The sequence below is a fragment of the Varroa jacobsoni genome, unplaced genomic scaffold (genome assembly GCF_002532875.2).
Source record: "Varroa jacobsoni isolate VJ856 unplaced genomic scaffold, vjacob_1.0 scaffold_320, whole genome shotgun sequence".
Lineage (NCBI taxonomy): Eukaryota > Metazoa > Arthropoda > Arachnida > Mesostigmata > Varroidae > Varroa > Varroa jacobsoni.
In genome coordinates this window covers 61,754-85,639 of record NW_019213222.1, presented here as the reverse complement: position 1 = coordinate 85,639, position 23,886 = coordinate 61,754, and the positions used below count along the sequence as shown (strand labels likewise).

The following is a 23,886-nucleotide window of genomic DNA, read 5'->3' as shown; positions in this document are numbered from 1 at the left end:
AGAGAGGGGGTTTCCAATGACGATCTTCTCTGTGACAAATATTTATTGAGGATAATTATTCCGACGCATGTTCTGCTGCTACCCTAACGATTCGAAACAAGTACACTCAGTTATACTTATCTGCACACGGTAGATTTGTCACCTATTCGTATATGGAAACGTGTCAATGGCCAGCACTGTTTCTAATTGGCTCTAGAAGACGCTCAGCAACCGCGCCATTTTGATAGACTTAAGCGTTGCCTTCTGTCGTTTGTGTATGGGTCCGAATGTGTGGGTAACTGGTGCTGTCGTCGAGAATTCCCACGATATCTAACAAACGAAGAAAAAAAGATGTATACGATCACCCGTCGCAGTCACATGGACAACGACTAAGACGACAAGGGAAAAGCATCCATTTCGTCGTCTTGTCACTGCGGTCGCACGCATGCACGCAGACATTTACACTGATGCACGCAAATGCGCAATGCGGCCATAGGCTGATAGCGTAAAGAGGGCGACTCTGGCGATATGCCGTAATTGGGCAACAACGTCGGTAGCGGATCAGACCGGGCCGATCAGACGAAATTGAAATCCGTTCAATTAGCTGTTGCTTGATTGGGGATGGCGGCCATTGGCAAGTTAGTTGTAAGTGACCTTCTTCGTTCGGCTTAATCGCTTAGTTCGCTTGCCTGTAAATGCATAAATATGCACGAAATTTGTGATAAACATCGTTGTGACCACTCGCTCAAAGAAATCTTCATAGGCACTATGGTAGCATGCGTACGTACGTACCACGGACACGATGTAATGTTCAGCCGCCAAAGTGACATGCAGTACGTAGCCTCATCCTAGCAAATAAAGATAAAATCAACGACCTTATCAGTAGGTCAAGAACGATGCCGAACAGGATCGATGGTAACAATGATAATTTAACTATGACACATTATCGCAGTTCCTGTATTTGATACCGCTTAGTATATAAGTATAGAGACAAAAACACACAGAACAACAATATATATACACGCAAAGGATTCGTTGGAATTAGACTGTTCTGTGAATCAACAGTACAACACAAAAGCACAAAAGCAGCGGGTCCGACGGATAGGATAAGCAGAGAGGACGCTAGCTGGCAATCTTAACTTTATTTGCTGCGCACTGAAGCTTTCATATTTGTTCTATATTGTAAACAGATGCCGTTCCTTTGTCTGCAATCAGATATAATTTTCGAATCAGAAAAACAGCTTTTGATACGATGATAGGAAGGATACAAATGATGGTCTTATTATTAGAGAAGGTTCTGTTAATAGGCTATTTAATTTATAGCTAACATTCATATTCGATCTGTTTGTACAGTGATGTCTATGGTATAACGTAAATTGGAGATTAAGCCAAAGTATACGCTATGCCACCAACAGCATATCTACCAACATGCACTCGAAACGCACGTTCTAGTCCTCATAAAAACGTCGTCCGAAAAAGTACCGATATCTTAACGTTGTTGTTTTTTCAATGTAAAAAAGCGCTTAAAAGCAATTATAGCATAAAGTATAATTTACTACGACACTAGGCCACAATATTATTATTAAGCGAACTTGAATCCATGACGCGACTTTGTTGTAATAGAGGAAGTCGAAATAACTGAAAATCCTAGCCGTTCCCAAAAACTTCGGCTTAACGAATATATTTCTAGTCTTTCGTAGAATTATCATTTACCCAAATTAACGCGATTTTTTAAATCTATGTAGTCCTTTGTATAGTAAGATTTTCTAAAAAATATCCTAAATAAAAGATATCTAAAAAAATGAGACCAATTTCAAGGCACTATTAGCATCTGGCAATATTAACTGCACATAAGATCTTTTTTCTTTTAATTTCTTTTTGTTTTTGCGCCGACAAGGTTTTAATGTGTGCGTACAGATCATTCGCCATCCGTTGTCTGATCTTCATGAGCAGCGGATAGATAAGTCTACGGTGCTATCTGATTTACGGATATCTCCTGTAAACAAAAGCGCGTACCATTCTAGAACCCCTTTTAACTCTTTCAATCTCTCACATACTCCTTATTAAAGTTTGTTAGGGCTTGACCTTGTTTCTGAACGGGCTTCCGATTGCGAGGCCTCTGAATTCAGGGTCGATTTTTCTCAGCAACAATTTCGCTCAAAAATACAGAGGAAAGAAAATGCATATTTCAACCTTGAGGCGGGCAAAGCCTAAGTTAGGCTCAAAAAGAGTTCAAGCTTTTGAAATCGCTTCCGCATTGTGGTTCGTTCTCGAATGAACCCTTTCGTCCTTCCTGTTAACGTGGCAGTTGGAGGCCCATTTGGGCCAGTACTACCTGCTGCGCGGCTGCCTGTAAAAGATTACTCAACTTTTTAGTATCGAAAATACTTGCAAATGGCTCAACGAAGTAATATTTAACATCGTATTTATAGATCATATTGGAAATAAGCGCTATTGATTTAAAGTTATTTTAAAAATGTCAATTTCCGCAATTGATCTATATACTCGATGTAATCCTTGGTTGCCCGACCAGTCTCGTTAACCATCATCGTTAACCTCAAGCAACAATTATATTAGCAAAACGTAAGTTGAAAGTGCCTATAAAAACAAGAGTCTGGTTAATTGCAAACAAAGACCGCAAGTTACTTGAAGAATCTCAACTTGAAGTTTGGGTGATTCCAGCCTGAAGGTAATAGATTAAGAATATTAGTTCATGTGTTAATATGAGTTTACATGTAGGATAACAGAGGTAGGGGATGTAAGTCATTGAAATATCCAGCTTTTTCGAAATGGGTCCGCATCCATTAGAGATATGCAGCTGCTAATTGCTCTGTCATCTGCTTTTGTAGTACATTAGTTCAATCCAACAATTTACTTTTATGAAGAATCTCTTGCGCAGCCTTTTCATCCTTTTAGCCGGCCACTTGCTCGCTTAGCACAGGACCAACAATCCATGATCCTACAATTCTAAGCGCCTCTGGTTGAATCTGACTGTTCGCTGTGTATCTGGCATATTTCTTCGGCCTGACCCCTGCCGAATACTGGTTTTACAGCATTGCGCAAATATCACAGTATTGGCCTATTCTACTTCAGCCAAGACCTACAAACCAGAAGAATTCCATACTTGCTACGTGTTATTCTCCTGCATCATCCTATTCATGGCCACTAGGTACTTTCGTAATATTAGGGAATCTGGTCCCACAAGAATAGTAGACGGTGCAGGCAGCAATGTCAATAGTGGTGTTCATTGTAGGTCAAATTGTAGGCCGTGTCTCAGCCCGGTTCGAACCGGGTCAGCGGTCTGCAGAGCGGAGTTACCGAGCACTGCTCCTTGAGGTTAACGATGATGGTTAACGAGACTGGTCGGGCAACCAAGGATTACATCGAGTATATAGATCAATTGCGAGAATGTGAAGCTGTGCCATGAAGTGACTATCGCGTTTCGGGCGAGAGGCTACATAACACAACTGTTTCTTCGCAACCAGCAAAACGCGAGTTGAACCTGCTAAGTTTGGCGAGGTACTTATTGTCGTCGTCTTCATCTTTCCACCGCCAGATAGGGAGGGTTTGTGACGGTCGCCGGCTATAGGCTATGCTATCCCACCACAACCAATAAAGGGCGAGGGCGGAGAAAAGAGAGAGCAGAAGGCTGAAGCTGCAGAGACCATGGGCTGCCAAATGCTCGGAACTATTCAGAACAAACGCCGAGAAGAAATATTCTGGGACACAAAAAATAGAAGTTTCGTCTTTATCTTTTTCTGGCCATACTTGATTTCGTAACCTCTCGACTCCCCTCTCGTAATAGCCGCCGACCCGTCCGTCCATCATGAGAAAAGAAACCGAGATAAAAAAAAAATCAAGAAACCTGTTTGTCCCTATAGCTCTCGCTCAGTGACAGCATTGATAAGAAATACACATACACATACATGTGTATATATAGGCGCTACTACTGACCTACATTTGTCGGTGACCTGAGAATGCTGTGGCCTGCCACGCTGAGCAGAAGCTGCTGAATGAAAAAATGCTACATAGCAGAGCGTTCAAAGACTAAATCAAATATGGCAAGAGCTATTTTCGTTCTTGAAGAGTGAATGAGCGTGATTTTTCCTTCGTTATGCAGTATGGCAATCCTGGTTAAACAGAGAAGCTAACTAGCTAGCTATAGGGCGTCATCGAGTGACCCAGCTTCCAGATCGTTTCAAATATAACCCCGTATTGGCAGGGGAGCCGAACAGGGTTGCCTTAGGCCTACACGACTGTCACCTTTCGTTAGCGACTGAAGCAGTCTTACAACAAACAAACCTGCACCGTTCTATTCGTAATAGGTTTTCGTCGGTTACGTATATTTTAGACATCAAAATACTCGTTGCGTTATAGACATAGGTTGAATTTTTTCTGCAATTGTTATATGATCGTTATCGATTTTGACCAATTACTCAACGCTAATAGTGAACTTTCTTCGTTGCAACGTACAACCACAACGATCCTTTGACATCGTTATGTTATTAAGGCTGTTATTATTTTCAAGATGTCCGGGTCAATGGCACTGGTGAATGGGGAAAGAAGCCATTGTTAACAGGGTATAAATGAAAGGTACAATGCCCACTGGGCTATAAATAATGATTCTAATAGTATGCTTATTGTTATCGAATCTTAGGACAATCGTGTCTGGGAAAAAAAGCTGTTATGTGAAAAAAGGACTCGTGGAAACCAATCAAAGCATGTGACAAAAGCCTGATTATCCGTTTCGAAGTAGGATGAAATAACGGCCACTTCAATGGTGTATCGGATGAGTCACTCGATTAGTAGCTATTAGGGTCGCTGCAACGTAATATCGAGTTAGAATAAATGGACTCTTAGATCAATCGTCGGTTCCACTTAGAACGAGACATATACTTTAAGTAAGCCCACATGTATAGGTTGTCGAGTAAGTTTAACTTGAACTTGTGATGTGAACTCTGCGACAGGTTTTCAAGAATAAACAGTTTTGTTGCGATGTTTTACAGAGGGTTGTCAAAATAAGTTCGCTAAATTTAAGGCATTAATATCTGCAAGGTTTTGATCCACGCGCTCGAAATAATGCTTTCTACGTCTACGAACACCCTGCAAAACTATGGCCGGTTATCAAGCTCTAACTCTATGTAGTTTTCGGTAGAAAAAAATGGCTGCTTATACTTTTGACACAGGAGTATCCTTTAGGACAACGTTGCAAAGAGTTGGCCAGGTATAATGTGCAGGCTAAAATCATGTGACTTGTGATAGAATAGGTCGTAGTAATAGCGGAATGTACTGACTGTAACTGTAGAAGGGGAGGCTTTCAGCCTCCCAGTGTCGCTCCATGGAGCTAGCCCGACTGATGGGAAAAAAATCTCTCAACGCTTTCTAGGCTCACAAACCTATATCGTCTCACGTGAATCTAGGCTCAATAGGCAAACAGGTTACCACTTCAGGAACAAGCAACGCAGCAGCAGCCTATGGGCGGCTGATTGAGGGCGGCGAACACAGCGAAGGGATCACCAGAGCAGCGCTACAATAGATGTTTTACCGTTCCAGAGCGAGATGAATCTACCAGCACTTATCAATAACTGTCACTCACAGCAAGAGAGAAAGACAGAAATGGGCCGGACGTTCCAGTATATCCGGGCTAAGCATTCTACCCATTTTGCGCTGGGACGTCGCCTGTACCATCGTTCCCATGTAAACTACTGTTCACGATGTATCGTTCAAATAATGTGTTCGCCGTTGGTAAATCATGGCGACCCTAGAAATGCGTGTGCAGACTGTTGCTAAGTGGATTTATGCTGGGGCTAGTGTAAACGATACTAGCGGTAAAGGTGCCTAACCTTACCTTATGTTCATTTTCTTGCTTGAGGACTCTTGCGCAAATATAGCTTTGACGATGCCACGTCATGTCCCAATGTGTTATTGTATATTAATATTATTTCGCAGTGAAGTGAACAAATCAGTTGCAGCAGTCATGAAGCACATACTTAAATCATGTTTTTCAAATCTACGACTCGACGCTTCCAGTTCTACTGCTAATAAAAAAAAGGGTGTGACGTAACCCAGGATCGTCGAGAGGGCACCCGGCAAAGAGACAAGCTTGACGCCCGCTCTAATCAAAGTCAAAGGTCCAAAACCTTCATCATATTACGTTCGAGCTGCGAAAGACACTCACACAAATTATTAGGATTATTTGGATCCATTGCCGATCACGCTTGATTACCTTAACCCTCATAACTCCTAGTTAGTTTTTGCTAAATTGTCAGCTGACGTTTTAGGCCAGCGGCAAAAACTGTTTCTATTGTTCTTGTGATAGGGTCCTCAGAAGCACAAATCATGCATGCACAAACACATACACACACAGATATGCACGCACCTATATACACATACACACACAGATATACACGCCCCAGACACACACATACGACCGACAGAGGTCTGTCCTCTGTTACACGCAGCCAAAGAAGTTGCTCGAGAGTGAAGTGGCGGTGCCTTTCGACTCGAGTCCTGAAAGATGGGATTTGAATGATGCTGCTAAGAGCGAAATAATTTAGGGTAAAAATGAATATCGTAAGTGCTTATTGAACTTAGAATGGCTACGAGTGAAAATATTGGTGACGTTCAGACGTAATAACGTGGCTTGACGAATTGTTGGCTCAGTTTCAGCATCTGTATTAGTTTTAAGGTTAGCGAAATGGCACAAGGAACAAACGTTCGTGGACCGGTTCGGATATTTCATACGTTCAACATCTTTTGCATGGCTATCTTGCAGGTACGAGTCACAAATATCCTGTCCATTTCAAGACAGCACAGAATGGCAGTAGAGATTAATCTCCATGATTATATCAAAGTTGTGTTGTCTAATTGATGAGTCCGTTGGCGACCTATAACGCGTTAGCCAAAATCACTTCTAGGAAATCTATTTTATATGTTAGTATCGCAAGTGAATATAAACATGTATCCGGGTAAATATTTCGAGGTCATCCTGCCTAGACTAGCGATGTACAATTATCTAGATATCGGTGAAGCACGGTTCTGGTTAGTTTCTTATGGAAAATTATATAAAATTTGTGCCTACTCCCTGCTAAAAATTAATGGAAAGAAGTTTGAATAACCTACTGCTATTTTTGAGGGATGAAAAAAATCAGCTTCAAGAAGTTCCCGCACGTTAGAATGATAAATTGGCTTGAAAACCGAGCATGTAAATAAACCTTACCGTGATATATAATACTTCTTTTCTGACTAAACTTATAACTAACACAAAGAGATAGCCTTTCTAGGATATGTGGTGCATCGGTCTTATGGCGGACTCGAATTTGCAGTGTCCAGCTTTGCGACAAAATAGCTAACAATCCGCTACGACCGCATCTTTGGTTCCTAAGAACTGTTGCGGTAACTTTCATCTTTTGAAGTTAAGTAATAAACTTTGTGTGAGCATAATCATATGGAACCATGTTTATGTGGTGATTCTCTATTGCAAAAGTTCAATAACTGTAATAATAGTATTTGTGGTTTAATTCGATTGCAGGGCTTGGTACTATCGGTGTTTGGTCCGTCAATGCTTGATCTGGCTGAGTTGTTTCACTCTGATATTGAGCACGTATCCTATCTTGCATCGACCACAACCATCGGCGCTCTGATTGGCTGCGCTGCTGGTAATTTTCTATTCTGCTTATGAGCCCTGAGAATTTTTGTAGCAAACATCCATGATGACATACGACAAAATCATATACCTTACTAAAGGTAGCTTAGTCAGCATCCCAAAATCTTGACCTGTCTGACTATTAAATGTGTGAACAAATTAATTTTTTCTACACAACTAAATTGTTATTATTACTAAGTTTTTCTAACATTTACCACTCAATGCTCAAGTGGCGTGTTTATAAAGTGAGCCAGCATTTAGTGTTACCGTTTCTTTACCAAATGTCTGTTAATCTGTTGTGTGCAAGCTAACTTAAACTAAAAATGAGCCAGACCCACATTTCTAAAGAGGGTGCTTGGCAAAGTGCTGACACTGTGTTCTGCTTCCACTGTAACTCCTAATATTTTTTTCTTTAATATTTTCTTTTAACTTCTAATAACTTTGTTGAAGCTACAATCTCGTATCGTTTCCCTCTTGTATGTGTTGCTTTTGTGAAATAAATTCTGTTTCCTAAACAATATAATACATGTGTGCTATTTGGCCTATGAGCCTCCCATTATTAACTCTTTCATAGCGGAAATTACGCCGTGTAGATTGAATGTCGATTTTCTCTAAATGGTATTTGGGACCTTAAAGAGACTCTTTTTTTTCAAAAGTGCCTATTATTCAGGATCTCAGGGAGGCACTACTTTGTGAATATTTCACAGCATAAACGTATAATCGTAAATTTCAGAATCCGCAGAAAACAAATCGTCCATGATCGAGGCGACATAAATGAGCGTTGTGTATACTTGTGAAATTATGGAAATAGCAATAAACAACACGAAGAACTTTACGTTCCTAAGGTTTCTCGTGTGCCTCTGTTCGAGTCTACTTTAGTCATAAGTACATTAGAAAAAAGAATATCAAACTAATTTACATGTACGCCTGAATCTTCCCTGTTCGAAGCCTGTTGTACTCATCGTTAGTTACTATTTGCAACAGTTTCCTTGTCTGATTTCAGCCGTATAGCCGTTTCTTCTTGCAGACAGATTAATTCCAATGCTATAAGAAGACTTTGCACTTCAATCAAACCTTTGACTGCAAAACTGTCCTTCAGTTTCTACTGGTTAATCTAGATCCTATAGCTGTTCTGTGTAATTATCGATTCGAGCTTGTTTTCATTTTAACACTTATGAGGAAATATTAAAAAGGCGTTGGAACAGAGAGACCTTCGTTCGTCTACAAACCAATGAGAGTGTAGTAGCTACTTGTCCCCTACACATTGTACGATTCTACAGTATGATACGATTTTAACGACTCGTTTGTGTGCGTGTATGCAGTCGTACATTCATGTTCATATTTCTTATTTTATATTTCACGGCAACAGCGCGTTGGTTGTACGAACTTCTGCACGCTCAAAAAGTGATTATCGCTGGCGTTCTTCTTAAAGGCCTTTCAAACGCTATTCTCCCGCTAACAGGCTCATTGCCTTGTGCCCATCTTACGTCACTTATTTTTGGATTGGCTAGCGGATTTCTCGAAATCGGTTCGTACCATACTTACTTCTTTTTTTCAGAGTAGCACCTACTTTCTTTCGTATACAGTAACTCCTCTTGGCCTGCATGTTTAAATATACTATAGCTCAAGTTCAGGTATCTAGTATTACTTCGGTAGGCTTATGCGATGTTGAAATGACAACTAATCACCGAAACAACAAAATAATAAAAAAAAAAATCAAGTATTTTAGATGGAAACATCTACATGAAGTAACTTAAGTCTGTGAACCACGTATGCTCCTATGAAGGGAAGAACCAAAGTAGACGTAAGGGATATAGATTCGTATAGCGAATACGTAAGTATATAGCCACCTACAAGCATGGGCGCATCCGGACGACACCATCCCAAACGTTCGTGGCATAAATCGTAAGCAGTCCGACATGTATCCGTAAATATGTTGACGTATAACTAAGCGATCCGTCAAAGGAAAAAAAGCTTAATATCCAAAAAACAAACAGAGCACTAATACATACGTTGCTCACCGAGTTCGGTTCACTTAGATGGCAATAACATATTAAAAAATCCTCCAGTTATGACAAAGAACATTCCTATTCGATTAGGTCGTTTTGTATGATTAGGTGAAGTAATTGACTCTCAACTTTTCAAACACTTCATGAGCATTGGAGCTCTTTTCTTTTATTTTCTGTCTACGGCATTATTACGTATGATTTGTACGGTGAGTGTTTTCTTCCGCTGCTGTAGAGTCTATGAAGTTTTAAATGGCAATGTCGACATTATGCTGAAATTTGAATACTTTGTTTACAATATAAAGTTACGAAAGAATATAAATCTATGGAAACAATGCCTCATGAGTATACTGGATTACAAGGAGCCTTTAATTGCAACGCCTGCATTTCTAGCGCAGTGATACTTGCTGTGCAGTGTCGAGCATTGTCATGCAGTCCAAATGATTTTCCCCTTCTTGGCTGCTTATTGCAGAGTTCGTCCGTCAACGGTATACCCATAATCGACGAACCAAGACTCAACAAGATTGTTGTGAATAGCACCTGCACTAACAGACACCACAAATTATAGCTGACTAAGATCGATGATCCGCCTGATGCGACCGTATGAGATTATCGAAGAAGAAATCCATTTTTATTAAATCACAGATTAGCAACCTTGCAGTAAATCCTTTGCCGAATACACACGAGCTATCTCTGTAATCTTAAAATGGAGCTGATATTTGTAGATCAATTGAAACAGTAGCGTATTGGGACCCGGCTGCAAACGGTCTCAACATTCCAAAGAGTACAACTGCATCTTGAAAAGATCACAAAATGTCGCACCTTTGTGAAATAAAGTTATTTTGAAGCAGAACATTGACGCTTCCCATATTACTCTTCCTGTTAGGGAGCCATCAATAGAATCACGAAATTCCGCGACAGCAACACAGAATAGCATGTTTTATATTTAAATAATGAAGCATACAAATCAGATATAATTTATGCCAGGTATAAACATTAGGGATATCATGCATTGGTTGTTATCGTTTTTCATTTTAAGAAGCAGTATCTGCATTTGGTTGGACAATACATATTTCAAATTTCTCGGTGTTATAGAATAGTCGTAAAAACAGGTGACAATATTGAGCTCTTCGTTAGGCTCGATTTGCTATTCACATAATTGGAAATTTCGTCTAAACTGTTTTTTTTTTGTTTTTTTTTTTTTGTAATTTTGTAAACTCTATGTGCCTTTGTTCTCAGGTACTTACGTCTGGCTGGTCGGCCTTTACCCGACGAGCAGAAGTAGTGCCGCGGTGCTACAAACGTACCATCTCATGTTTGGGCTAGGTAGCCTGCTTGGCTCAGTATTGGTTCGACCTTTCGTGAATCCACATAGGTATGCAGCAAAACACCGCGAGATGCTTGCTAAGGCCTAAACTATTTGAAACATATATTATAAAATGCATGCACCGGTGTGGGATGAAGTTCCGTTTCGCGACATACTAACTAATCAGTTGTTAGTAATAACATTTTACTAACAATTTCGGCTTACTATTTAATAAGGAAATCGACTACATAGAAGTGAAGTCTGTCTAGTTATATCCTAGCAGATTCATTCAACTACACAAGAGATGCAACCCATCAATTTTGTTCATGTCAATTCTAATAGGTAACATATAGAACTGTGTAGTGAACGATTTAATCAAAAAAAAAGTACTGTTTTTTGCCATTTGTTTCATCATCATTTCAAGTAGGACCAATAACGACGAATGCTCAGATTTTTCTTTGCTGCTTAGCTAATTGATTATTGGATGGTGACCTAATTGTTGCACCCCGTCTTCGTTCCATTCTGCTTGTCGCGTATATATATATATATATATATATATATATATTGGTAAATAAGGTGACAAAGACAAACAGATATTGATTTCCCTAATTTTAACGAGTACCGGAAATGGCATGATTACGACTTGACAAACCTCGTTTTATTTACCTTTTAGTTTACACTTGTTCATATTTCCAATTTAGTCATTTGACAGGAACGACTCAAGCTATGACTATGACAACTAGTGAATCTCGGATTCATGTGGCTTACGTTCTCGTCGGGCTATTTGCAGTTGCCTTGGCTGTATCACTCTCCATTAGCTATCGCATTGATCCTCGTGATGTTCGACATCGCCGATCAAACTCCGATGATGAGACCTCTATTGATCCTCTTGCTAAGGTTAAATTTATACATTATACACATGTTCTTGAAAAATCACAATGTTTGAGGTTGACCTCAGAAGTTAGAAGAAGGCATATATGCGCGTAGGGTTCTTAGCTACTTAATACGTGAACCTAAATTTGAAACAGATATATATATATATATTATATATATATATATATGTCGTATGTGCAAAAAAATCTAAAAACAAAGTTTGAATCTAAGCCATTCTAAAACTTGGTTAGAGCGCCAAAGTACATACAGTCATAACATAAAAAGTACACTTTTTAGTTAATCTTCAAAGTCCTAAAGCTGCTAGATCCTAAAATTGATTCAGGAATTTTGGCAAATTGTCCAGAGTGCTGAGAAGTATTTGGAAAATATAATTCAGTACTCGGATTAAAAATTTTTACGAAAACCTACCGCATGACGATTACCATTATCTAATTATAGCTATACGTGATTTTATTTATTAAGCTAGCATAGATAACAAATAAAGAAAATATACGGATAGATTTTTGATAGTAAAACCCGACACTGAAAGAAAAAGTAAGCGCTCTATATGCCAGGACGGAAATTTGTCTCAAGACGTACCGGAGTTGCGGTATAGACAGTGCCGAAATTTGGTTAATTTAAAAAACCGCCACTCGAGCTTGCAATCGCAATTCGAAAGTCGCCCAAAAGCCTGAGCCAAAAAAATGAGTAGCAAAATTTTTCTTATGTGTTCTCCAAAACACACAAAATTACCTTGTAGGTACTCCTATAATTTGGTAAATGTGAAGTGATTTCGAAGGGCGAGCGCGGTCGTTTCGACTTTTTGGTTGAATTAAAGTAAACAAACGATAAAATTTTAAGAATTTCTTACAGGTTACGAGTTTCAGCCATTTTCTCGATCATAGTGAATGGTATTAAGCCATTAGTGACAAACCTATCGACGTTAGCAAAGTAATTTAGTAACCATTTTTCTTTATGTCAATAAACGAAATTTTCAGTACGATTCGCGCGACGTTACTGGGCTTTCAAGCGCCAATCAGGAGACTTTAAGCAACAGAAAGCTGTCTATGTTCCTGTCGTTTCTAGTCGGTGTGCACTGTCTCATTTTCCTCGTTATTCTAATGTGCTTCTCCCGCTATTTTTCCATATACGCAGTCCTACAGGGCATTTCGAAAGATCGCAGTATAGTGCTGATATCGACTTTCTACATTAGTTTCACATTTACGCGACTTATCTGCATTTACCCAGCATCTAAGTTGCAGCCGAAGGTAAAAGATGTTCCAGTCATTCTATGATATATGTGCGACAAACAATAACAAATGTCCTGCTCATGTCCTATGCCGTGTTATGCCAATTCTGATTCATATGACTATTAGAGAGTAAGCGCTGTGCATTGTTTTGCACTTACCTTTCGTTAAATATAACGCTATAGAATTATGTTAATAACAACGGTCCCTCCTCTGCCAGTGCATAAGCGGCGTAAAATTGCTACATCGAGATGGACGTACACGATAATTTATAATAGACAGCATTTTGTTAGAAACAATAACCGATGACTTTGTGCACGTCGTTCCCAATCTGAATTATCATTCCGAATTTTAACATCAGTGCCTTAGTTTCCAAATACAATTGACTGAAATGTTAAAACTGCACGCAGTGTTTCACGTTACTTGCTTTGCATTTGTGAACTTTTACTTTTAAAGGTATTTTGGATCCTCACGGACTTGGCGCTCCTTACTACTGCCTCGATGCTTTTCGTAACAGGCAGCGGTTCGGAGCGAACCCTACACATGACAGCCGTGCTTCTCGGAGCGGCTTGCGCACCGGTCTACGCTGCTGGCACGTCATTTCTTGTAAGTCGCGTTAATGGCCTCACGCATAGTCACATGTCGATTTTGAAATTCATGTCGAACTGCGGAGGACTTGTACCACCGTTTGCCGTGGGACCAATGATTGAGACTGCACCCGAGATCTTCCCCAAGGTTCGTGGACTAGTGATAATTTTCTAAGCATTACAAGATCTGCCTAAGGGGAAGACGACTAACACTTAAACGATTAAAACGTGGTATCACAACCAGGTACATAAAACTGAGTTTGACAACTATGTAACCTACCGTGAGATTGCCTAATAATAAAAACACTAGTAATATACAAACAAGCTTCGATGAGATTAATTTAAAATCGTGCATTAATTCGAAAATATGCATGCTCGAATGATAGGTTCTATCATAGTTTAAGGTTAAAGTGTATTCTCAGTTACTTTATGACTACCACAATTGAAATGTGAATAGATATACGCGTTTTTTTGGGAAAAGCTTAGAAAAATTAAGACTACCAGTTGTCCGAATGTGAATGCGGGCAGCTTAGACATAGTTTTAGTATTTCTATAGTAAACGTATTTGGAAAAGTACAGACCGAAACGTTGTTCAAAACTTCGCAATGAAAAACCTTCACAGCCAATATTTGTTGCCCCTAGTAACAGCGTAAAAACTGCTCTTGCCTATTACGAAAAATCAGCAGAAAGTAATGTAAAGTTACTCAAGGTATACATCCTAAGCAACAGTTTAGGAATACCTTTACATAAAAACCTATTCGTATGCTGTATGAGCAGTAACAATTACCGGTAATATAACATATGATAGGCTTGTTGTATATGCTGGCCTTAACTGACAACTTATTACTATCTTACAAAAAAGCGCCTTAAATATGTCGCTGTCTATGTTCCTCCTTGTGTTTGATGACAGGTGGTACTTGTGAGCACATTTCTTCTCGTCACTGTGATGGCCTTCGTTATCTCAATCGGCAGTTGGCCTCAAGGGGAGCACGTAATCGAGGCTGTGATCAGTACAAGCGTACCATGCCCTGCTATAACGAAACAAACTATCGGACGTTATATAAAATATTTTAAGAAAACTAACACAAATGTCCTCTGAGTATGTACCTAACGTTTCCAGCACTCTCCAATTATCAAAATTTGAATTGCGGCATAAACGCTTATCATTAATTAAAATTGGTTTCGACGATAGTACAATCAAGCCCATTAGTATTTTCTGTTTCATGTGGGGACGACCAATTTTACCTGTATCTAGATAATGGCCATGTATGACCACAGCAGATACTGGCTACTTCTCATTGCAAAAATGTTGTTCGATGATGATTATGATGTAGCATGATTGTGCAATTATGATAAAAACGACAAAAATTCAACGCCATATTGCTCGAACGCATCATTTTGATCTTTATTTATTTGTTATGTAGAGGGCGTTATTAGCGCGTGAGCGGTCTGCTCGAATAGCTTCTAAAACTAGCCGAACGACTGAAGAATTAGAATAGAGTGATTAGAAAATGTCCCTATTCTGATTCTCCAGTGAACAAAGCGAGGCAATTTTAGGGATCATTGGCAAGATTTGTAACGTTTATACCGGGTAAGCGTTTAACCGGTATGGAAGTACCTTAATTAGGCAAAACGTTACTTAATTTTTAGAGGATGCATTGACACTGTAATGACGTAGGGTCATAAAACATGGTAGGCAAAATTTACGTTTTTTGCTTAGTATTGTTACTGTTTAGTAAAAGTGTGTATCTCTTATTTTAGGTGTGATAGCTAATTGTGCGAGCAATGTGTTGAAGGCGCTGCGTTGATTAGGCTGTAGGTGCGTCTTTGCCAGTCGGCTTTCTGATACGTTAACATGTAAGAAGCAGCAGTTCTACATCATGTAAATAAAGACACCGCAGAAGTTGCCATCATCATTACAATGCAAAGAACCCCTGCGAGAGCCACGATAAAGGCGTAAAATGCTCATATATACATGGTTATATACCTGAATGAAATGACCCTAAATAGACAGGGCAAGTTCGACCTACCTTCTCAATAGAAAACTAACGCGTTTAATATTTTCACATGCTCTTATGTATGCATTGGCCTCAGGCGTATCTCCAAACCCACTGGAGGGCCTTTTGCACAGTCCTCCTGTCACAATTACTCCACACAAATTTGTCTATAAGATCACTGAAAAGGATTTTCAACGGTGTACATCGATCAGAATCACAGCTGTTTATTTTGTCATATAAATCGAACCGAAGTATATCAACGTGTACCACCTGTTGTTAAGAATTTACTTGGACATTGAATAAATATAATTTTATATAAATAAATTTGTTTAAGAATTCATTCAAAGTCTACAAAGATATAAATGAGAAAAAATTCTGCTACCTGATAGATGAATAACGTTGTACTCCTAAGTAAATCAATTGTGTTTTTGGGAACTGATAGGAGAACAGCCGTACAATAGGTACAGTAACGCTGAAATCGTTGAACTGGAACAGTTCAATAGAGATACCCTTTAGACATAAAGCAAATTCGCAAATCCACATTGAAATTAAATGCTTTTTTAAGAATTAATAACTTTTTTCTTCTATCAAGCAGACGTATTTATGTATGAGATACAATCGTTATTAGTTATTCTATATCTTCAAGACATGTTGACTTCAAAAATGTAGTTTGTATCGCATTTTTTTACGCCTAGAAGCTGTATTTTGTCATACCTTTTTTTTGTCGTATTAGTTACGTAAACGTGCTCGTATCCAGGAACTTTCGTTGACTCGATCGCAACGAGAGAATATATACAATTAGTAGCCCTTACGCTACGAACAGCAGTTAAATAGACGCCTTTGTTTTTTGTTGTCGGTAAAGCCGCATCTGCTCAACAGATCCTGTTTTACGCCACAATTAGAAATTTCAGATTTTTCAGCCTTGTTGTTCAAATCAAACGATTCACGGTTCATTTAATTTAGTAAAAATAACTTCAAAAAAACGTAAATATATCTCTGAATTAAACGTGTTTGACTGTGATTTTAAGTTTGCATTATATAGATTAAGTGTTATGGGACGCATTCAGCAGAAGGTGTACGGATGGTGAATGTTAGCGAAAGATGTCCCTTTCTTCATATCCGATTGTCATATTTAAGCCATCGATGGGGAAAACTGTGAACGCGGCATGTTCGAGGAAATTCCATTACTCGAAACTTGCCTTTGATATGGCCCTAAAGCTGGATACTTTAATTGCGGCTAGGATTTACTATCACATCGAATGTAGCTAATAATAACAGTTCCGCAAGAGATTAAAAGGGCGCCCGTATAACGAGCGGGTGTTAAATCAGATCGTGTCGGTCCCGTCAATTTTACAGACCGGATTTCTGATTCGTAGTCCTTCGTCGTCCAAATAACCCCGACAACAAAATTAGAAAGCGTGAATTACTTGTGTTAACAAAGTCAGCCCGTTCCCGCCATGCGGGACTGTATCTCCGAATGTAAATACACCCAAATCTGGCTGATGCATAATCGTCTGATCGAATTATTTCAACTCCGCATATTTATGCTATAGTTGCTTCTAGGATAAATTAGCTGTTTCTATCGAGTTGCGTATGACGAAGAGTGGGACAAGCTTGCGAAACATCTTGGCGGCAATGCAATGATGCAGGTCAACCCAGAGTCGCACTGGCGACCATGACTACGTTGCTCCCTACTAACGGGAGCTTACTACAGGTTTGAATTTAACGATCCGCCTACATGTGAAGTTGATCAATCCTCACTCGACTACCACCGCCTCTTCCGTCACCGCTTAGGGTACCTACAGATACAGGTAGATGGTAGCAGACGTGGTGTCGCAAACGGACATATTGAGCCATTGAAAGATCGGCTAGACGATGGATGGCAGCGTAACGCGCTAAAACAGCTCCAAGCTGCTACTGGGAACGTCAACTAAACAGGCCAACGGATCGTGAGAATCGACAGCTGTGAGTTGCATTCGCCGGGACGCCTTACCACAAAAATCTCTAGGCTCTAGAACGAACAACACTCAATGCTTGCATAATGGACTATGGCTAGACGTTTTGCGTGACAAGTCAAACTAGCGCTACATGTCCTTTCTTTTAATCGACTTAACGAGGGACTGATTATTTTATTGTAGCGTTGTAGAAAGTTGAGCTGTATTGCCATGGCTGACACACCTTGAAAAAAGTAACGAACAAATCGTCATAAATTCGGCTATAATATTTTATAGCTTACTTTATGTCTAGTTCCCTCTTTATACATAAGCTATTAATGCAATATTAAAGGATGCTTTATTTATCGAGAAAAAAAATAAAATCTCGAGGCTCCTTCTTCGTTTTAAGATCTGAGCTGGAAATCTTTCAAGAAAGACTGTACTTGTAATGGAAGCTCCATCTTCAGCCTAAATTGGATCACTGTAGACATTCGGATAGAACTGTGAGGAACTGTGAGAGCTTCTAAAAAAGTGAAGGACAAATGGATGAGCCGCAGAAAATGAACTATATACCAAAGTGCAGCTTAACCGTCCCCATATCGAACGAAGAACGATTTCATCGCTTAGTACTACTTGGACCTTCAGGTGTGGGAAAAACCTCGCTGATACGCCGCATTCTATATAATGTATTTGATCCCATCTATAGACCCACACTTGAAGAGTCTCATAGGAAGGTACTTCGAGTCCAAGGTACGTTTGATATCTTTTTTCGTATACAAGTATTAAAGTCGCCCTTAAATACAATACTGATATATAAGCGCACTGCCGTTGGGATGGTATAGACGGTCTTTTGGATGACGAATTCATCATGCGGAATTCATTCATTTAGCCCACCCTGATCTGGTCACAGAAGGTCTTAATTCATCATAAAATTTGCCCCGAGGGTGCGTTTACAGTTGTGAACTTCTGTAAAATTTACGTTAATAAAAAAAAATTGGTAGTTCTTCTATCGGCCGCGAAACGTCGTATCGTTCTGACGTGGAGTTTGAGGTGCAGCTCAATTGCGTACTAAAGCAAGCATCCCAAGGTAGTTACTATTATTCAATAAGCATTCAAGTTGCTGAATATTCCCAGTCTAAACAGGAAATTTGTTTGAAAAGCTTGCCTTACAATTTTAGAAGCAAAGTTCATAAGTTACGGGCGCCACCAAAATCTCAAAATTTTCGGAGGTTTCGCATGTTAATTCTGTGCTTACTAAAACAAATAGGTAAGTGTATGCCAGTATTAATTTTCTGCACTCTTTCGCCTATTTTCAGATGACGGTGATACACGAACTGGTATCTAAAACGCAGCGCTTCCCATACAAACACGAAAAAAGTTGTCTGTAGTAGAAAACACGTTCAGAAAGAATTTCTGCCACAGGGCTCAAACTTACAAAATGACCACTGGGTATTGTTAATGATTTGATCAATGACATGAGCAAGTACCTCTATTTCAATTCGATTTTCATGACTCGAAAGGAAAAATAAAGCTACAGTGAGGTGCACGAACTATAAAACGTGTTGTATCTTCATTGGATATCGATTTTCATCATATTACATTACACTATGCTATCGATTTAACTCAAGCGTATTCTCCTATATTTATAGATCTAGACATGCCGTATTTATGTTGTGTGTGGAGCAACCATGTCTGTGAATGGCTCTCACCTGCGTAGCTAAACACACAAAGAGCCGTGTGGTAGCACAAGTTCAAAATAAATATGTATATCGATTCTTTATGGTCGATGGTCATAGTAAGCATCTTGTGTTCTGAAAATCAAAAATGCGTTTTCCGAGCTAAATTGTGTATTTTACATTACTTCTTCCTGTATCATTGTATTCCAGAACTAGTGCTAAATCTGGACATTATCGACACATCTGGTTCACCGGAGTTCCCCGCAATGAGGGAGCTGGCGCTTCAGAAAGGTAACTTTTCGTTACAGATGTATCATGACTAGGGAACGTAATGATATTGACGGTAGTCAAGTGTAACTACGTGGCGAGCTAAGATTTCGCATACAAATGACTATTTGAAAAAATCGTTTGGCGGGAAATTGCCTCTTTGATCGAATGGAGATTTTCCATAAGAGCGAAGCAAGCCATTCATGTTGTAATTAGTTGAAGTGTAAATGGAGAAATATGAATGACGCATCTAACCATATGACGCCCAGAATCCAACGCCTTAGTTTGTCTCTTTGTTGGTGGCGCAGTAATAATGAGCTTGTCCATTTCGCCTAAGGACACGTGGTGGGTCGGACTCTTAGCTGCGATTCTTAAGCGCGAGCCGTCTAAAGCAGTAACCAATGCTAGCACCGGATATAAAACCCCAAACATACATTTACAGTTCGTTTGCGTTACGCGCTAACAAACAAAATTGGTATGCGGTAATCTTTAGGTAATCTTTTTCAACATGTATGTGTGCTTCTTTGAGAGGTTGATATGTATATTCCGTTTAAATTACGTTTTAGAAATTTTCACAGTAATATGACCTTTTAACCAGTCTATGCGTTAACATTGTAATTATCATAGTTTTCTTCCTCTTACTGAGATATATATCGCGTCAGCTGACGGATGATCATTTGGCATTATTTATGGCAAGTTATTATTTATTATTATTGGTTATTAGGTGAAGGCTTTGTACTGGTATTCTCATTCGATCAACCTTCATCACTCGACGAGATTGCACTTCTGCGAGACTCAGTGCGCGCCGTTCATCCGAACGCTTTTATTTTAGTCGTTGGTAACAAGTCGGATCTGCCCTCGAATAAATGTACTGTAAGTAGTACAGATACCTTAGCTTTTTTAGCTTTAGATGCCCTCAAAAATAGCCCTCTGTTATTGTTATAAGGGCTGGACCAGCTTCAAGGCTGTATTCAAGTGTTTTGTTAGCTGCTTTGTGCATAATAGCATTGACAGCAGAAAATGAAAGGACTCATTTTAAGCGCTGTTCACAGATCCAGCTTGAGCTGGCTGAAAGCCTCGTGAGCTGCGATTGGGAGCTACCGTTTGTAAACTGTTCCGCTCGAACCGGAGACCATGTTGCTTGCATACTCGAACAAATATCTGGTCAGTAGGATCGTTCATTTAACGATATTAATAAGTATTTTATCACAAATTATGATGAATCCACTCTTATGGCAGTCAACTAATCGATTATCTAATACATAAAAATTATCAAATACCACGGTAAAATTATGAAGCTAAAATCCCTCGTGTCTTTTAAGTCTTCTTCACATGCCATTGTTCATCATCGTTATTAGTGATGAACTTCAATAACGAAATACGAATATTTAAACATGGGCAAATATAAGTGTTTACAATATGTTTTCCAACACAAATAACCATTCGGTGCATCGACAGAAGTGTGGGGCGTAGGAAGCGCAAATGTAGTCAGCCCGCGTCGGGGGTTACGACGACAGTCGATGCCACCTGTCTTCAGAGGTGCTTATGTCGGTCAAAGGAGGTAACTTTTTCATTTACATTCTTTAATTTATAACATCCTACGCTGGCTTCGCTCACCACCAAATCTCCATTTATTTACTAACACGATAATTATAAAAAATATTGACAACATTTTCTTTGGCTAAGGGATTAACCAATTCGGTAAAAATGTATTTTTTGCTGAATTACTTGCTAATCTCTTACAGGTTTTCGGTGATGCGAAATCTCGCGAAACGTAAATCGTGCATGGTTCAGTAATTTAGGCCAACGAGTTAGGCCAGGAGAGACAGCAAACGAAACAAAGGGATGCAGAACTTGCCCTAAAATTTAAATTTATTCAATTAAATAAATCAAATAATATTTTATTTTATATGCCACTTTTGAACTTTCGCGTGAACGCATGAGAATGTTTATGGCATTGAACGCTTTTAACAATTTCAACTGTTCCAATAGGTTTTCAGTAGCGTAACACATTGCATAATAGCTTAGAAAAATTGCAGCCATAACTAGCCGCTGAGAGTTGATAACTGACAATTAGTCAACTAGTGCTATAAACTCAGAGGCAGCCAAAAATTGAAATTTCACTTACTTTACTAAGAATAATTCACGTATATGTTTTATTACTGAGTACATAAAGTAAGATATGTTATCTCGCGCACAAATGCTAACTACTTTGGATGCTGAAAATACAACAGCCCTAAGATTATGAACACTTGATAACACATCTCAAACTATACCCATAATTATGACCTTTAGATGTTTTTTTTTTGGAGAGAATAGGCTTTATGCGTGGAAATATCTACTACGTACATATAGGTTTCTCCTTCCGGTTATAGATATTTCTCTTTATTGAGCGGTACCGAAACGACTTTGAAATTGCTGCCGTAGAAATATGGTTATATTAAGGATCTGTTTTGAGCTAATTTTGGCCCACCTGACTTTGTTCAGAGCGATCTCTCGTTAAAAACTCGTTCATTTTTTCATGTAACTAGCCAGAGATATGCCTTTGTTTAGACATGCCATTGAGAAGGTCTGCACAAATTTAATAGTTATATTCTCGATAACATGCCATTCAGATGCCGCTAAACATAATAAATCAGGGTTGAACGAAAATTAAATCTCGTAAAGTAAAATATCCATGAAATCATTCATTTGATAATACCATTAAATACTTACGATACTGAATTTGAAAAGAACGAAACACAGCAGCTTTTGAGTGACGTCGTCGTTACGTTAGCAACTTCTTATAGAAGGTTCATTGTCGTAGATTTACGAATCATATATGATATATCGGATACCTGACACAATTTTTTAACTTGTTGTCGCTTGAGCAAGGTACGCTGCGTCTAAATCTAGTAAACAGATCTATGACACTATTTTACTTACGTACATATACAGTACGCAGTTTAGCCGTTGTGGACATTAAGGCAAAAGTAAGTACAAAAACAGCACAAACCCCTCACGACAAATTATAGATGACAGTGCTTTGTCCATTTGTAAATCTTTTAATGCTCTTCAAGCGGAACTCATTGTTTTCAATCGTCTGCTACCGGTACATTCTTTAGAGTTTGATATTAGACGGCGGATTACTACCTTCTTCATATTTAGTTCATATGTGACCGTGATAAGTGTAGTTCGCTATTATCCAATTCATGAGATTCTCCAGCCATATTGCTCGCGTCAAGCTCCGAAATGCTTTTGTAATAAACTGTAATCAGGAAAAGTATCATTATTGATATCGTTTGTCCTCTTGAATTTTTAAGATAAAAAGAAAAAAGTTATAGCCTGTTTCGTGAAAATACAATTTACAATTGTTCTGCGAAACCGGCTTATTCCGTCTGGTTGCTGCAATACGTGTGGTTCGTCCTCTAACATTTACCAAACCCTGGTTTTCGACTAAGTAGCCAAAGAAGAACACGTCAACTTTTAAAACTTGAGCCACTGATTCCACAAGACAGGATGGACATTGGCTCGTTCATGTCGTATGTTGCCATGTATGCCACTATATGTTGGTAACGCTTGAAACAATCAGCAAGAAAGGTCCTTCGAGAACAATATGCTTCACTAATCGTTCTCAGTACTTTTAGAATACGCACTTCCCTAGTTCAAAGTATGAAGAACTGTGCCGAAAACAAGCGGATTCAAATGAATACGATAAAGTAAAATAAAATGACGTGGGTTTCTCGGAACCCACCGAAGCCCTAACCGAAACGCGAAATACAAAGCCAGAACAAAAATTACCAAACGTTTTAGAATATAAATAATGCCACATTTGATGAAAGCAGCCAGTTAGGGGAAAAGCGGAATCGGGGCTGAAGCAGCCAGACAGGAGATCATTTTCAAGATATATCGATTAGAAGTGAGGTGAAATACAATCTATTTTATGTGTATCATTATTCGTAAATCGACATGAACTTCTTGGAGATTACCTATAGATATTTCTAGCTTTACGTCCGATTCTGCGATTAAGTACTGCTTCAGACGGCTCACTTTCAGCACAGGACAAAATGTATCTACGCCCGATAGTGACCACCACTCCTTCCTAAGATCAAATGGCGAGCGCGTTACCACTGTACCATCGCGAAAACTTTCATATATTAATTACCTTATGCCCGAAATGAAATAATTATGACAATCGAAATGTTTTTGTTTTTTTTTTTTTAATTAGACTATATCATTCTTTCAGTTTAACCTTGAAGTTTTTTGAAAATATTCAGTCGACATAGCAAAGTGGGTCTGTCATCAACGACTCTGCCAATATGCACTGGGGAAATTCCTTCTTGAAACAATCACATTCTTAAACCAAAAACGAATCGTCTGCATTAGTAGA

At 39.0% G+C, this 23,886-nt stretch overlaps 2 protein-coding genes across 7 annotated transcripts; both read left to right on the top strand.

Annotated features, from left to right (window-relative positions):
- Positions 1-5,567: 5,567 nt before the first annotated feature.
- On the top strand, positions 5,568-15,988 carry LOC111259317 (uncharacterized). Of its 4 annotated transcripts, none has more exons than XM_022831252.2 (10): positions 5,568-5,813; positions 6,643-6,754; positions 7,511-7,637; positions 8,994-9,152; positions 10,870-11,005; positions 11,638-11,833; positions 12,808-13,077; positions 13,513-13,791; positions 14,554-14,742; positions 15,405-15,988. In XM_022831252.2, exons 2-9 carry the CDS (start codon positions 6,677-6,679, stop codon positions 14,740-14,742), a joined length of 1,434 nt encoding a protein of 477 aa, XP_022686987.1. In that variant the 5' UTR covers positions 5,568-5,813; positions 6,643-6,676; the 3' UTR covers positions 15,405-15,988. The 4 variants fall into 4 exon arrangements, 3 of the variants coding, with proteins under 3 accessions (XP_022686987.1, XP_022686989.1, XP_022686992.1); XM_022831254.2 differs by lacking the exon at positions 5,568-5,813 and adding an exon at positions 6,034-6,110; XM_022831257.2 differs by lacking the exon at positions 5,568-5,813 and adding an exon at positions 6,363-6,552 and having other exon boundaries at positions 6,661-6,754.
- Positions 15,989-17,267: 1,279 nt separating this feature from the next.
- LOC111259319 (ras-like protein) lies at positions 17,268-21,426 on the top strand. Of its 3 annotated transcripts, XM_022831260.2 has the most exons (8): positions 17,268-17,605; positions 17,984-18,324; positions 18,891-18,911; positions 19,461-19,541; positions 20,242-20,390; positions 20,570-20,681; positions 20,976-21,078; positions 21,263-21,426. In XM_022831260.2, exons 2-8 carry the CDS (start codon positions 18,117-18,119, stop codon positions 21,312-21,314), a joined length of 726 nt encoding a protein of 241 aa, XP_022686995.1. In that variant the 5' UTR covers positions 17,268-17,605; positions 17,984-18,116; the 3' UTR covers positions 21,315-21,426. The 3 variants fall into 3 exon arrangements, with proteins under 3 accessions (XP_022686995.1, XP_022686996.1, XP_022686997.2); XM_022831261.2 differs by lacking the exon at positions 18,891-18,911; XM_022831262.2 differs by lacking the exons at positions 17,268-17,605; positions 17,984-18,324; positions 18,891-18,911 and adding an exon at positions 19,292-19,369.
- The last annotated feature ends 2,460 nt before the right edge of the window (positions 21,427-23,886 follow it).